Here is a 12,965-nt window from a genome sequence, read left to right on the forward strand (position 1 = left end):
TTTTCAGGATTAGCTCTACCTCAGCAGTTTGTGAACAGACATGATTCCTTGTAATGGACTGTTCACAGCTATTAGTTTATTATGCATTTACTATGCATGACTGATTCAAGGATAATACAGTTGGCAAGAGAAGAAAGCCATCATACAACGTCATAGGAATCTAGTCACCATTTGAATCTGGTAAACGCTGCACAGCAGAAAATGACAGGATAGAATAGTTGACATTTTAGAATTTATTTTTCTACAGTTTAGGTTTGGCTTTGATAGCTGCTTCCCACTGCTTTTTCACTAGTGTGTATAGTCTCATAGCTGCCTGCGCATCCTGAATCTGAAAGACAATGAAACAAGCCGCAGGTTAAAGAAAGAAAGCAGAAGTTGCCGTAGGATCATTGTTAATGGTAGTCACATCCTCTCATCCATTTTATTCCCCAAATAAAAGTAAACCTTTTAAATTTCACTTGATGTTTCTCTTGATGCTGAAATAACTCATGTAAGAGAACACTTAATTTAGCTGATGGGAAATTTCCATATGGTTAGTGTTCATGAAAATAGGTGATTAACGCTATTGGTATGAAGCAGGTAAGGACGGTACAGGCTTTCCTCAGACTGGTATTGCACATCGATATGTTGAGTAAAGATTATCAAATCTCATGAGTACAGAGACGACAATGAGGTTATCCTTCTACTAGGGTCCCAGAGCCTAAAACTCAATGCACTGTTGATCCACCCATCAATACATTTTCCCCAGGGGTTTACGTACTGAACAGTGCTCCGATGTCTGCACTTTCACATTCAGCAGTTTCTCACAAAGCAGTTTTAGAGATGGACGTCCACTCTAGAGGCAAAAACAAGAGAATCACAGAGTTGTTACGCCAACAATGAAATTAAATAGTATCTCCTCCGTTGCATGAAGGACCCAATTACTCAAGCTAAATCGTGCAGTAAGGTTTTAGTTTAAGAAAACCCATTAAACCATAGTGTGTCTAAGTTTCTACAGATGAATTGTTGAGACAGATGCCATTTGTCAGGTCGCTGAGAGATCTATTCAAACCTCCACTCTTGTAAATCCCTTCAGCATTATAAGAATGACATAGACAGTGATATCACTTACAGCAGCACATATGACTATAGCCTCATCAACCATGGCTTTGTAAAGCTTTTAGTAAGAGGTAGAAAGGAAAAATTGGGTGTCTTGTTTTGAAATTTAAAATATCACCTGTCACTTCAAAGGTAAACCTTTTGGATCTTGCTTGACAAATGTTTCCAGTCAGGAAGGTGAGCTAACAATATCACAAAATAGAAGAACCCACTATTTTCTATATCTAGATCCATATTAGCTTATCTGACTGCCCAGAAAGATGATAGAAAGACCCACATTCCTGTTTTGAGTTCCAGGAAATGGGAAAGCCAATGCATTTGCTCTGCATGGGTATTACTGGTAATCTTGATTGGCAGTAAGTTACTTAGTACTTTACACATTCCAAACACTGTATAATAGGCTTGGCAGAATTCAGTTTTTTAAAATAATTTTTAATAATACAAATCAATGTTTAGTTTAAGCTTTTTAAAATTTTTTATACATTTAAATTTTAACAGTTGCAGGAAATTATGGGGGATCAGACAATTATTTAATGACCATACATGCTGAGATTCAAAAAAGTTAAAACTTTCTAACCATTAAAACACAAGTTGTCACTATCACATGTCAAAATATGCAAAGTAAATACAGGGGAGTCGCATCTTACATGGGGGTTAGGTTCTGAAGTCAGCGTGTAAGGTGAAAATCATGTATAGTCAAACGCTCATTGAGTGGAATGGCGGGCGGAATTGCCCGCACTACAGGTACAGTATTTAAATTGTTGTTTTTCTCTTTTTTGTTTTGTTTTGCTACGTGCGTATAGTTAAAATCGCGCAAGTTAAATGCGCCTATGATGCGACTCCACTGTATCCTTAAATCACACTCTAAAGTTCTTAAACAGCATTTTTCTTCCTTTGCTTATCTGTAAATTTCAGTTATTGATGCAAATATTTTTTCAGTTTGTACAGTGAAATCAAAGTTTACTGCTATTTACTGAAAAAATTTAATCCTTCCAAACCTATGTCTAAATACATTAAACTAGCTAACTTTCATAAATGGCAGTGCGTCAGATGCCCTCATTTTAGACAGTTAAAGCAGAGAGGTGAAGGGACTTGCCCAAGCTCGTACAAAGCGTCAGTGGCAGAACCAGGACTGGAGACTAAACGTGCCGGGGGGAATCATTCCTCTAGATCTTGTTTCCTTGCACTAGCACTAAATGTTAGTGAATCAAGAGACTATTTTCTGCACGTTTCTTACTTTGACTTCCTTTCTGAAAGGTTTGTATCTTTGTGTGTCCCGAATTTTCTTTTTAGGATGATCAAGAAACAGGATCTGAAAGAAAAATATTTCCATTGTAAAGAATGCAGTACAGTAGCAGGATACTTTATGCAGCCGAGTGCACCACTCCCATCGATTCAAAGGACAGTTCACAACATGAACAAGTAAGATTGCTGGTGTTAGGACATCCTCAGTATCCAAGAGTAAGAGCCCCAACCAATTTGCATAACGTGGCTCAGATGGGCACCATCTTTGGGAGGTGCTGCCTGTGGAGCTTGTATGCCCCAGCATAGAATACTCCAGTCTGATGCAAGTGGCCGAGTGTCTCTGTATTAATGATGCCACTGGCCTCACTGTAGAACTTCACAGAGTGTGCGCTTTGGCCTTCCCTAATATGCAAATAACTTGATCAACTTGCTGATTCCTAGACTAGAAGGAAATATTAAAACGATATAAAATGTGCCATGAGAGCTTTAATGTCCATATAGAGAGCAGATAAAAACAGAAGATCCTAAGGTCTTATCTGAAAGACTCAGTCATCGGATAGCTGAATGATGCTGTACTTTAACCTGCTCTGGAATGACAAAAGACTGAATGGACCCAGCTGCAATCAGAACCTATGGTTCCAGAGTGGAGGTGTTTTAACCTGATGCTTCAGCTAACATTCTGGGGTGACAAGTCAGTTGCTGAAGACAGGGGCTTCAAAGCAATAAATGTCTTACCACGTACCTTTAAGTCATTGTGGACAGCATGCCCAACTAAAATCCTTCCTTTCAAGATGTCAGCCACCTCCTTCTGAACATTTTTAAACTCCGCTCCTAAAAATGCAACACATTTTCAGTAAGAGACAAGACAAAGTGCAAGTTGTGAGACAGCATTAGAAAGTGGAGCATTTTACGTGGTAGGCACTTCCTTGGGACCCAAGGTATTGGAAAATGCAAAATTCTTGTACACAGTAATCCTCAGTTTGCTCATAACTACAGACTCGAAGATGGCAGAACAGGCACACACGTGAACAAAAATAGCAGTCAATTGAGAAACAGACTTCTACTTATTGGCCTAAGACCACCCTTGCATTTTTGTAGGTGATGATTACAGAAGTTACACTCTACTGGGGCAATAATGATCACTCTGCAAGAAAGTGTCAAATGTATTTTGATTCATGATCTATTGTAGAGTTCCCTTTCATTTAGATATTTTAGGTTGTGCTGAGATTGCGATTGTTTTATTTCCTACACAAAAATAGAATTAAACAGGCCCAAAAATAGCTTAGCAGTAACTCAGTCAGGGATGTTTCTGTGGTGCTCATCTGGATCCTCTCCCTTAAGGAATGTGCTAGGAAAGATCACTCACCTTTCTTTATGTCCTTGGGCCGTATGCCGCTAACAGCTGTCCTGTAATCGGTCACTTTTTCTGTAGGCTTGACATATTTGTCATAAATACACTTTCCAAATTGGTTCACAATGGATACACGAGCCAGGATGCTGTCTTCACCCTCGGGCCCCACTCCCACCATCTCACAGTCCATGGCTACAGCTTTTGTCAGCCTAAAAGAGGATACCAGAGTTAGAAAGCCTTTGCTGTGATCATATACTTCTAGATGTACAAGTTAGTCACCAGTTAAAACAAATGGGGCACTTAACATCTCAGAGTAGTTTCAGTCTGTTTGCAGACTCAGGAAGACATCAGTTTACACTCTGTTTATGTTTGGAAGCCATGGATGTAAGAAAGAGAAAATGTTTGATACCTCTATATACTGGATATACACTTTACGTTAGAAATACAACCTACCCCGCAAAAGCCTTTTCTTTAACCAGCACCTGTTCCATAGACAGTTGTGATTTGCCTTCAAGTCCCATATTTCTTCTAGCAACTTTTGCTGCTTCAGGTCCTATTGCTGCTTCAATATCCTCTGGATCTACACCATCAAACCAGATGTCAGCCCTGCCAGGCAAAGATAAAATTACACTGTAACATTGTTAAAAAATGTACTGTCTAAAAGGCCGGTTTATCTTTGACCGTTTGGCTAAGCCTGATGTTTATGAAAACAAGGAGTCATCAGCGAATTAGTCTAAATCAGTGCCAACTAGTCCAAGAGTCAGATGCTGCAGACCACATAGTTTTACTCAATCATAGGACTTGGGTAAGTCTGTCCATGTGGCTAGCCAGGAGAGTGTGGAATTCTTTGTACTATAATCTTATACTGTGTTTCTCAGGGTACACGATATAAGATTAGAAGTATCTGTGTCTGAACTTCTGTCCAGCCACACACCCAATCTATTCCCCTGTCCATTCTGCCTCTTCAGGTGCCAGTGATTCCTTAGTTCCCAGGTCTAAATCTGCTGGTCACCAGGTGCTCTTCCACCAGTCTTTTCCTCTCCTTCAGCACATTTCACTAGAGCTCTTTCGAGACTGCAGGTTTTCTTTTTTTATTCATGTCCAGGGCCAAGATTTGTGGATTTCTTTTCCCTAAAGCTTTTAATTTATGATAGCTTGGGATGTTTGTATGAACAGGCACCTCCAAAACAGGGTTATGGTACAGAAATCTGTCTGTTCAGGTGGGAAGGGAAGAGAAACATCATATACTGTAATAGATGAGATGCAGGTTTCATTTTCAATCCATGTCCCTTATTCCCTGGGTAGATAAAGTAGGAAGTGCTATTCAGGCAAAGCACTGGCAAAGTGCAAAATATCTTGCATTGCCAAATAGCTGCCTCCTCTGGCCATTAAGCAATGGTCCTAACACACCTGAAAGCAGTGTACCTCGCATGCGCACTGCCCCCACCCCCGCTCCATGTATGTGTCCTTGCCCCAGAGCTGGGGCTCTGGGAGGGGCAGGAGGGATGTGGACAGGGGTAACAGGGCTGAGGCTGGGGCCACAGCTGAGGGCAGGGCAGGAGCAGAGCTGGGTGGCGTTCCCTCCCTGCCCCCCATGGGGACTGGCCTGGGCTGCAGTCATGCGCGGCCCCCCCCATGTGGGGTGTGCACCCCAGTTTGGAAACCTCTGCTCTAAGGAGAACCATGTAGTGTCCATGAAGACAGCTGCAGTAACTTACAGCCTGTACAGTAGGGAAGAGGTGAAATTTTAAGAGGAGGTGGTATAAGGAACAAAGAGGGTCTTCCTCCTTTGAGAAAAAGCACAGTGTTGCATCACCCTCTGTCCAAAATTAATCAACTGCAATTAGAATAGTTACAGCCACCTACATATGTAAACATGAGGCCTGAAATACTCACTCTGCCAGCGGCTGCTCCGTGTGCTCTTCCGCTTTCCTCCTCTTATGTTTTATGTCACCTTGTTTCTTCTCAATATTGCCATTTTTTCTTTTGTGCTCCTTTCTGTTTCCCTTGCCATCTCTCGAAGTCTTGTCAGGTGCAGTTCTCTCCGATTTCGGGATAGCCAAAGGAACACAAACTTTGGCAGGATCACTGTCCATCTTGTTTACAGATTTGAATGTTCCCATATTCCCACTTCCATTTATAGCTGGAATTCCTTTGACGTTTTCCTTTTTGGTTGTGTGCTTCTTGGAATATGTTTGGGATACAGGAAGGGACTTATCCAAGCTGGTGGCCTTTTGTTTCAGCAGCTAATACGACCCAAAGAAACCCCACAGAATTTACTATAGCATTAAACTTTGAAGTTTCCCACCCCACCCCACCCTTTACATTCTCTCTTGTGAATTTACTACTCAATTTCCATGCATGTCCAACCCTAGAGCTGGAAGTTCTACATGTACTTACAATAAGGTACAAATGTAGGCAATAGCAATGCAAGATTCCCCCATACCGAGCCCCACCATTTCAAGGGGTGAAAGATTAGCTCATTCTCCGTGGTCCATTAAGTCACTGATCTCTCTGCTGCGATTACTGAGAAAGGGGCCAGAAATGCCAACAATTTTAGTGATGTGGACACCTATCTATTATTAAGAACTGGACAAGTTTTTCTTGTACAATGAAAACTGCAGTTTTCAGTCAATTTCAAATTGAATCTTTAAGCTTCCTTACATACTCCTCTTCCTCAGTCGTGCTTACAATAGGTTAATACCGATAACCGTACTATTATAATTCTCAAATCAGACCAGAAGGAAAGAGGCTGTGAAATTTACTAGTTCCCCATGGACCAAGGTATTTCAGATACTTATTTCCACTTCTGGATAATTCCATAATTTGACTACTGAACCAGCAAAGCATTTTTTGTTTCAAGAGTTAACAGCAAACTTTATTTGCATAAAACATGCTGTGACCTCTTAGTCAAAACACCCCCTCAACATGTCATGTCTTTATATACAGTACCCAAGTCTACAATTCAAAAGAAAGACGACACACTGAGCTGACACCTGTGAGGATCTTAAACACTCAATCCCCCTTGCAGATCTGCACCAGAACGTAACTGATTATGGGTTACCCCACTGGGGCATGGTACTAAACTCTTGGATGTCACTGACCTCTTGCAGGGTCTTCCAGTTAGAGGAGAACTCCTGCGGAGCTTTTGGGGGCAGCACTCCCACAACGCTGGTGTCCTTTTGTTTTTTCTTTCCGATCTGCTTGACTTTGTTTTTCCACAATATTTTTTTCTTGTTCTTCCTGTGCTGTTTTTTCTGAGTCTCAGGTTTAACGGTGGGGATGCTTGTTGAAGCTTTTGACTCTTTGGTCTTTATTTTAGCCATTCTGTCATCAGAAATCAATCACGCTTCGAAAGCAACAGCCATTTCTGTCAACAGGATGTATAAATCATACGTTATAGGAATATATATATATATTTAATTTGTTTGCCACACCAGCTAATGCTTATAAAAGGTATGGGTGAAATAAGCCTGGATGCAGGCAGTCTCTGTTTATCCCAGAAGAGAGACAACATTGGCTTTGCCCTTAGTCTGCAGGGAAGTCGGTGTATTACAAGGTGTTTACAGAAATACACAGCAAGTGACGTGACCCTTTGCTTTGCTTTGCATTCACCCCCACAGCAAACCCTTGATAACCACACTCTGGATTTTAAGGACGGTTTAGGTGTGATCACTTCCCTGTGGTTTCCATACAGATAAGCCTTCTATGCCACACCCCCCCCCCCCTAGCCAGGGCTTGCCAGCCCCATCCACAGAGCCTGTCACCCCCCCTCCCCCCGGAAGTGCCAGCCTCAGCCTGGCACCGCCCCCGCAGCGAGCCCCGCAGACCCACACAAGAGCCACCTGCTCCCGCAGGCCCCCGCCACTCACTGCTCGCTCGCGCTGCACCGCCGGGAGCCCGGCCCACGTGCGCGTGCAGCGCCTCCACCTCCGCCCCGCGACTCCCAGCGCCGCCCGGAAACCGCTCCGAACGGCCGCCGGCAGGAAACACGCACCGCGCCGCCTCGGGCCCCCTGGGACGGGGACACGGGGCTGCAGAGCGCGCTGGGGAATGGTACCGGAGGTGGTTGGGCGCGGCTGGGGGATCACCCTGGGGTGCACCGGGGCATGGGAACTGCTGGTGGGGGGTGCACGGGGGATATGGGGATCACCCTGGGGTGCACCGGGGCCGGGGAACGGCGGGGTGGGGGGGCACGGGGGATGTGGGGATCACCCGGGGGTGCACCGGGGCATGGGAACTGCTAATGGGGGTGCACGGGGATGAACTGCTGGGGTGCACGGGGTTATGGGGCTCACCCTGGGGTGCACCGGGGCATGGGAACTGCTAATGGGGGTGCACGGGGGATGTGGGGATCACCCTGGGGTGCACCGGGGCATGGGAACTGCTAATGGGGGTGCACGGGGGATATGGGGATCTCTGTTGGGGTGCACCGGAGCATGGGAACTGCTAATGGGGGTGCACGGGGGATATGGGGACTGCTATGAGGAGTGCACCATGATTTGGGGACTGCAATGGGGGTGCACCTGAGCATATGGGGCACTACCATTAGGGTGCACTGGGGTGTGGGGACTGCAGTGGGGCTGAAAATGGGTTTGGGGGGGTCCTCTGGGGTGTGTGTGTGTGTGCGCAATGGAGAGGGAGCACAGCAGGGTGACTAGGGGGTGCACAGAAGGGGGAAGACTAGTTGGGGGTTCAGCCCAAAGAAGAGGGGTGTGGCATTAGGGACACAGCACTAGCCCCCCGTAACATCCTTGGCAGGTAGCACAGACACATTTTGCAGTGTTCCTGCTCTAGAGCAGAGGGGGGCAAACTATGGCCAGCGGGACTGTCCTGCCCGGCCCTTGAGCTCCCAGCCGGGGAGGCTAGCCCCGGCCCCTCCCCCGCAGCCACGCCACTGCGCAGGCAGTGCGGCTTGTGCCCGCACATCTCCCAGGCTTTCCAATAAGCCAGTCCTGCCGCTCTGAGCGGCGTGGTAAAGGGGCAGGGAGTGGGGGGAAGGGTAGGGGCGGTTGGGAAAGGGGCAGGAGGTCCCGGAGGGGCAGTCGGGGGACAGGGAGCTGTTGGGTGGGACAGAGGTGGGGGGGCAGTCAGGAGACAGTGATTAGGGGGGTTGGATAGGGGGTGAGAACCCGGGAGGGGGGCAGGGGACTAGGAGCAGGGTAAGGTACAGCCTTTCGCAACTCCAATGTGGCCCTCAAGCCAAAAAGTTTGCCCACTCCTGCTCTAGAGAGTGTTTTGGGTAGGACGCACCTGAAGGTCCTGATAAGCCTATACAACATTCTACCATTTTGGAAAAACGTTGTCATGTGGCATCGAAATACCATTGGCCTGTAAAACCATATGTTAGTGTAATGATGTTTCACAAATCTTCCCCACCCCAACGTGACTTGATGACTCGTAAACTGGGTTTTGCAAGCACCCGTGAAAATTATTGTTAAGTGTAGAAGTAGGCAGAATCACCCTGTGAAAATTGACATTTCCTCAGAAAAGCATGTGTCTGCGTGGGTGGGCAGGCAACCCAACAAAGAATATAGGCCATACTTACAGGATGGAGAACTCTATACTGGGAAGCAGTGACTCTGAAAAAGATTTAGGGGTTGTGGTGGATAATCACTGAACACGAGCTCTAAGTGCAACATTATGGCCAAAGATGCTAATGCGATCCTTGGATCCATAAAATGGAATCTTGAGTAGGAATAGTGAGGTTATTTTTCCTCTGCATTTGGCACTGGTGCAACCATTGCTGATATACCAGTTCCAGTGTCCACAGTTCAAGAAAGATATTGATAAATTGGAGGGGTTTCAAAGAAGAGCCATGAGAATGATTAAAGGATTAGAAAACCTGCCTCAGTGATAGACTCCAGGAGCTCAATCTAGTTTAACAAAGAGAATGGCAAGGGTGACTTGATTACAGTCTATGAGTACCTACATGGGGAACAAATATTTAATAATGGGCTCTTCAACCTAGCAGACAAAGATAGAACACAATCTAATGCCTGAAAGTTGAAACTAGACAAATTCAGACAGGCAATAAAGAATTTTTAACATAATAAGAATAATTAACCATTGGAACAATTTACCAAGGGATTCTCCATCACTGACAATTTTTAAATCAAGATTGAATGTTTTTCTAAAAGATCTGCTCTAGGTATTATTTCGGGGGAAGTCCTGTGGCCTGTGTTATACAGGAGTTCAGACTAGGTCACAATGGTCTCTTGTGGCCTTGGAATTTATGACTCTATATTATTTCACTCAGAGGTTCCCAAACTGTGGTCTATGGAACACTTCCTGGTGGTTGGCAGAGAGCTGGCTGCTCGCACAGTGCTAATTCTCCTGTCTGTTGTATTAAAGATCACTGAAAATGCAATAAACAAATTCCTAATGTTATTTTTCTACGTAGGCAATTGCTGTAGTTGCCATAAGGCTGTTATGTGAGCGTGAATGAGAGGGGATGTGGTCCGATTGATTGTGAACATTGGATGAACATAATCTTTGGCATTTAGTTTCTGGCAGGGTACATGAACATAAACCTCAAGGAGGGGAAAAGCCAGTGTGAGGGCCCAGGTTTTTTTTTTTTTTTTTTAATTTTTATAATGTCTATTTCATGTTTAGGATAATGAGGATGCCTGTAGCAAGCTGTGTTCTCTGTGCCTTTGTGACCCTCCAAAGTGAGATATCAGCCAAAATCACCACATCTGGTGAAAACTGGTGCCAGTATCCATTGCTATTGCCCATGGATTAGGGCTGCAATTTTATAGCTTCATTCAAAAGAACCCCTGCTCCCGCCATCTCTGGCAGGCCATACTCACCATGGATGGGGCTGGAGAGCAGTGCTGGGCAGAGACACTCCAAAACTGAAGTGTCAATAAGCATAACTTATTAAAAGCATTTATGGGAATATGGGAAGGGAGTTTTGAAATGTTTCTTTCCTTTTCCATTGTGACCGTAAATCCAGTGGTGCATATGTCTATTTTTATCAGCAGCTTCTGGCAGTATTATCTTTTTTTTATTACCTTTGGTATAGCCTTGAAGGATGCCCCCTCCACGCCCACAGAATGCCTGGCACTGATGAGGAGGAGGACTGAGGAGGACATGTCTTTGCAAAATCCTGCAAGCCAGTGTGCATCGGACCATGAACAAAGGGCTTGGAGATTCAGTGTGACCGACAGCCTGGAGAAAGACAGTGAGGACAGGAAAAAGGTCCCGGAGTCCCACTATGTCAAGGAGCAGGAAATGCACCTGAACATAATGGGTCTTTTTAGGCACCAAACCCAAATGCTGCAAATCCTGGTTGACTGATGGTCCAAAAATCCTGGATTTCCCACCCTTTGCAATCCTTGGAGAACTCCATGTTCACTGCTTCTTATACCCTCAATATTTCACGTGGCATCATGGGATGTAGTCGGAGCCCCTAGCACACCACGCTGGGGGACAGCAAGGAAAACCACAGCTTCACATATACTGACCCATGAGAACCATGACTAGTGTACGTGTAACCACAACGGGCTACATTTGTTTACTGAAATAGATATAAATGTTTACCTCCTTTTTAATTTAAATTTTCACCCTGTTAAGTTTTGTTAAAATTTTGTAGAGTATTGTACAGGGTTTTTTTTTTTTTTTTTTAATACGTAGATTTTCTGCTCTTTTTTTCACTCAAAGTTTTAGTTTTGGAGAATCAAATTATTTTTATTAGATCACAACCAATATTGCAGAATGCATAGCGGTACTTAAAGTACATAGTACTTGTAAATGGACATCAAGCACCACTGAATTCATAGCTTCAGGAAAACACCCAGCCATATTTATAAACGTGCAGCAAGCGAACACAATTCTTAGCAGCACCCAAAGCTCCAGGCTCAACAGAATAGATACCAGTAGGCAAAGACCCACCAATATGTAATGTAGATGTCACAAGACAGACACAAGTCCCTGAAAGCAGCCTAGAACACTACTGTAACTGACTTAAAGTGCTCTTTCAAAGCCTCTCCCACCGCATAGCTCTGTGCTGGGCTCTTGGAAGAGCCCTGATGTCTGGCTGTTCAAAGTCAGCGGAGAGCTCCTCTACCTCCACCCTCCCCCTTGGCGGCAGCTTTTTCCCCTTTGCCTCACAGATGATGTGCAGAACACAAAAGGCAGTTATAGCCGTTGGGTTATTTTTCTCACTGAAATCCGTTCTAGTGGGTAAACACCGTTAGCGTTCCTTTAATTTACTAAAAGCACATTCAATTATTCTGCACCTGCTGAGCTGGTAGTTGAATGATTCCTTGATGCTGTTGACTGGGGTGTGTATGGCTTCGTGAGCAAGGGTGGGGGCTGCGTCCCTCAGGATCCCTATTAGCATTTCAGTATTGCCAATGGTAGTCTGCCCGTCTGGAAACAACATCCTTGGTTGCAGCTTTTTAGAAAGTCCAGTGTTCTTAAAGATTGAGCATCATGCATCTTCCCTGACCCGCCCACACTGAGGTTGGCGAAGCATCCCCGATGAGCCACCAACGCTTGCGTAACCAGAGAAAAGTAGTCCTTTCTGTTGATGTACTCCGTGGCAAGGTGAGCTGGTGCCGAAATAAGGATATGCATGCTGTCTGTTGCCCCACTGCAATTTGGGAACCCCATTGCTCCAATCCATCCACTATGTCCTGCACATTGCTGGGAGTCCTTGTGCTGCATAGTAGGGTACGATTAATGGCCCTGCGTACTTGCCAGACAATGACCCCCCCACTGTGGATTTTCCACTGACCGGTTGCAATTCAGCATTGCAAGCTTCCAGTGATTGCTGCTCCCTTCACTGTCAATGCAGCTCTCATTCTGGTGTTCCTGTGTTGGAGGGCTGGGGCGAGCTGGGCGCACATGTGCAGGAATGTGAGTGGCCTTTTGCATATGAAAGTTCTGCAGCCACTGCTTGTTGTCCCAAACTTGCATTACCATGCAATCCCAGCGCTCAGTGCTTGTTTTTCAGGCCCAGAAGTGGCGCTCCACCGTCTGCAGCTGCTTGGTGAATGCCACCAACAACCCTTACATTGTTTTTCACTATGTCCATCAGCAAACTGCCCTTGAAGATATCCTTGTGCTCAGTTACAGTACTTCCACTGGGTCTGCAAATACAGGCGAACCGTGCAGAGACTGCAAAGCACCACATGGGTTTGTGGGTTTTTTAAAAAACAGTATGAAAATTATGGGCTATGGATGGTATTATTGGATGGAGAAAGTTGCATGCTGGGAACTGGACCCCAAGCTCCCAAAGAGACCTGGGCAATTCATTCCTAAA

General features: G+C 45.1%; 1 protein-coding gene across 2 annotated transcripts; it reads right to left on the bottom strand.

The window, feature by feature from the left end:
* Positions 1–218: 218 nt before the first annotated feature.
* Positions 219–7,704, bottom strand: REXO4 (REX4 homolog, 3'-5' exonuclease). Of its 2 annotated transcripts, none has more exons than XM_039506200.1 (9): positions 7,567–7,704; positions 6,799–7,064; positions 5,591–5,940; positions 4,148–4,300; positions 3,710–3,903; positions 3,086–3,174; positions 2,336–2,410; positions 761–835; positions 219–328 (listed from the first exon to the last, which is right to left on the bottom strand). In XM_039506200.1, exons 2-9 carry the CDS (start codon positions 7,018–7,020, stop codon positions 242–244), a joined length of 1,245 nt encoding a protein of 414 aa, XP_039362134.1. In that variant the 5' UTR covers positions 7,021–7,064; positions 7,567–7,704; the 3' UTR covers positions 219–241. The 2 variants fall into 2 exon arrangements, with proteins under 2 accessions (XP_039362134.1, XP_039362135.1); XM_039506201.1 differs by having other exon boundaries at positions 7,540–7,650.
* Between the last annotated feature and the right edge of the window lie 5,261 nt (positions 7,705–12,965).

The sequence above is a fragment of the Mauremys reevesii genome, linkage group 19, assembly GCF_016161935.1.
Source record: "Mauremys reevesii isolate NIE-2019 linkage group 19, ASM1616193v1, whole genome shotgun sequence".
In the NCBI taxonomy this organism is placed as follows: Eukaryota; Metazoa; Chordata; order Testudines; family Geoemydidae; genus Mauremys; species Mauremys reevesii.

Coding starts and splice junctions, on each gene's coding strand:
- REXO4 (XM_039506200.1), bottom strand. CDS start 7,020: ATGGCTAAAATAAAGACCAAAGAGTCAAAAGCTTCAACAAGCATCCCC. Junction 3,175..3,709: donor GCCCAAGGACATAAAGAAAG/GTGAGTGATCTT, acceptor TTGCATTTTTAG/GAGCGGAGTTTAAAAATGTT. Junction 2,411..3,085: donor CTGTCCACAATGACTTAAAG/GTACGTGGTAAG, acceptor TTTTTCTTTCAG/ATCCTGTTTCTTGATCATCC.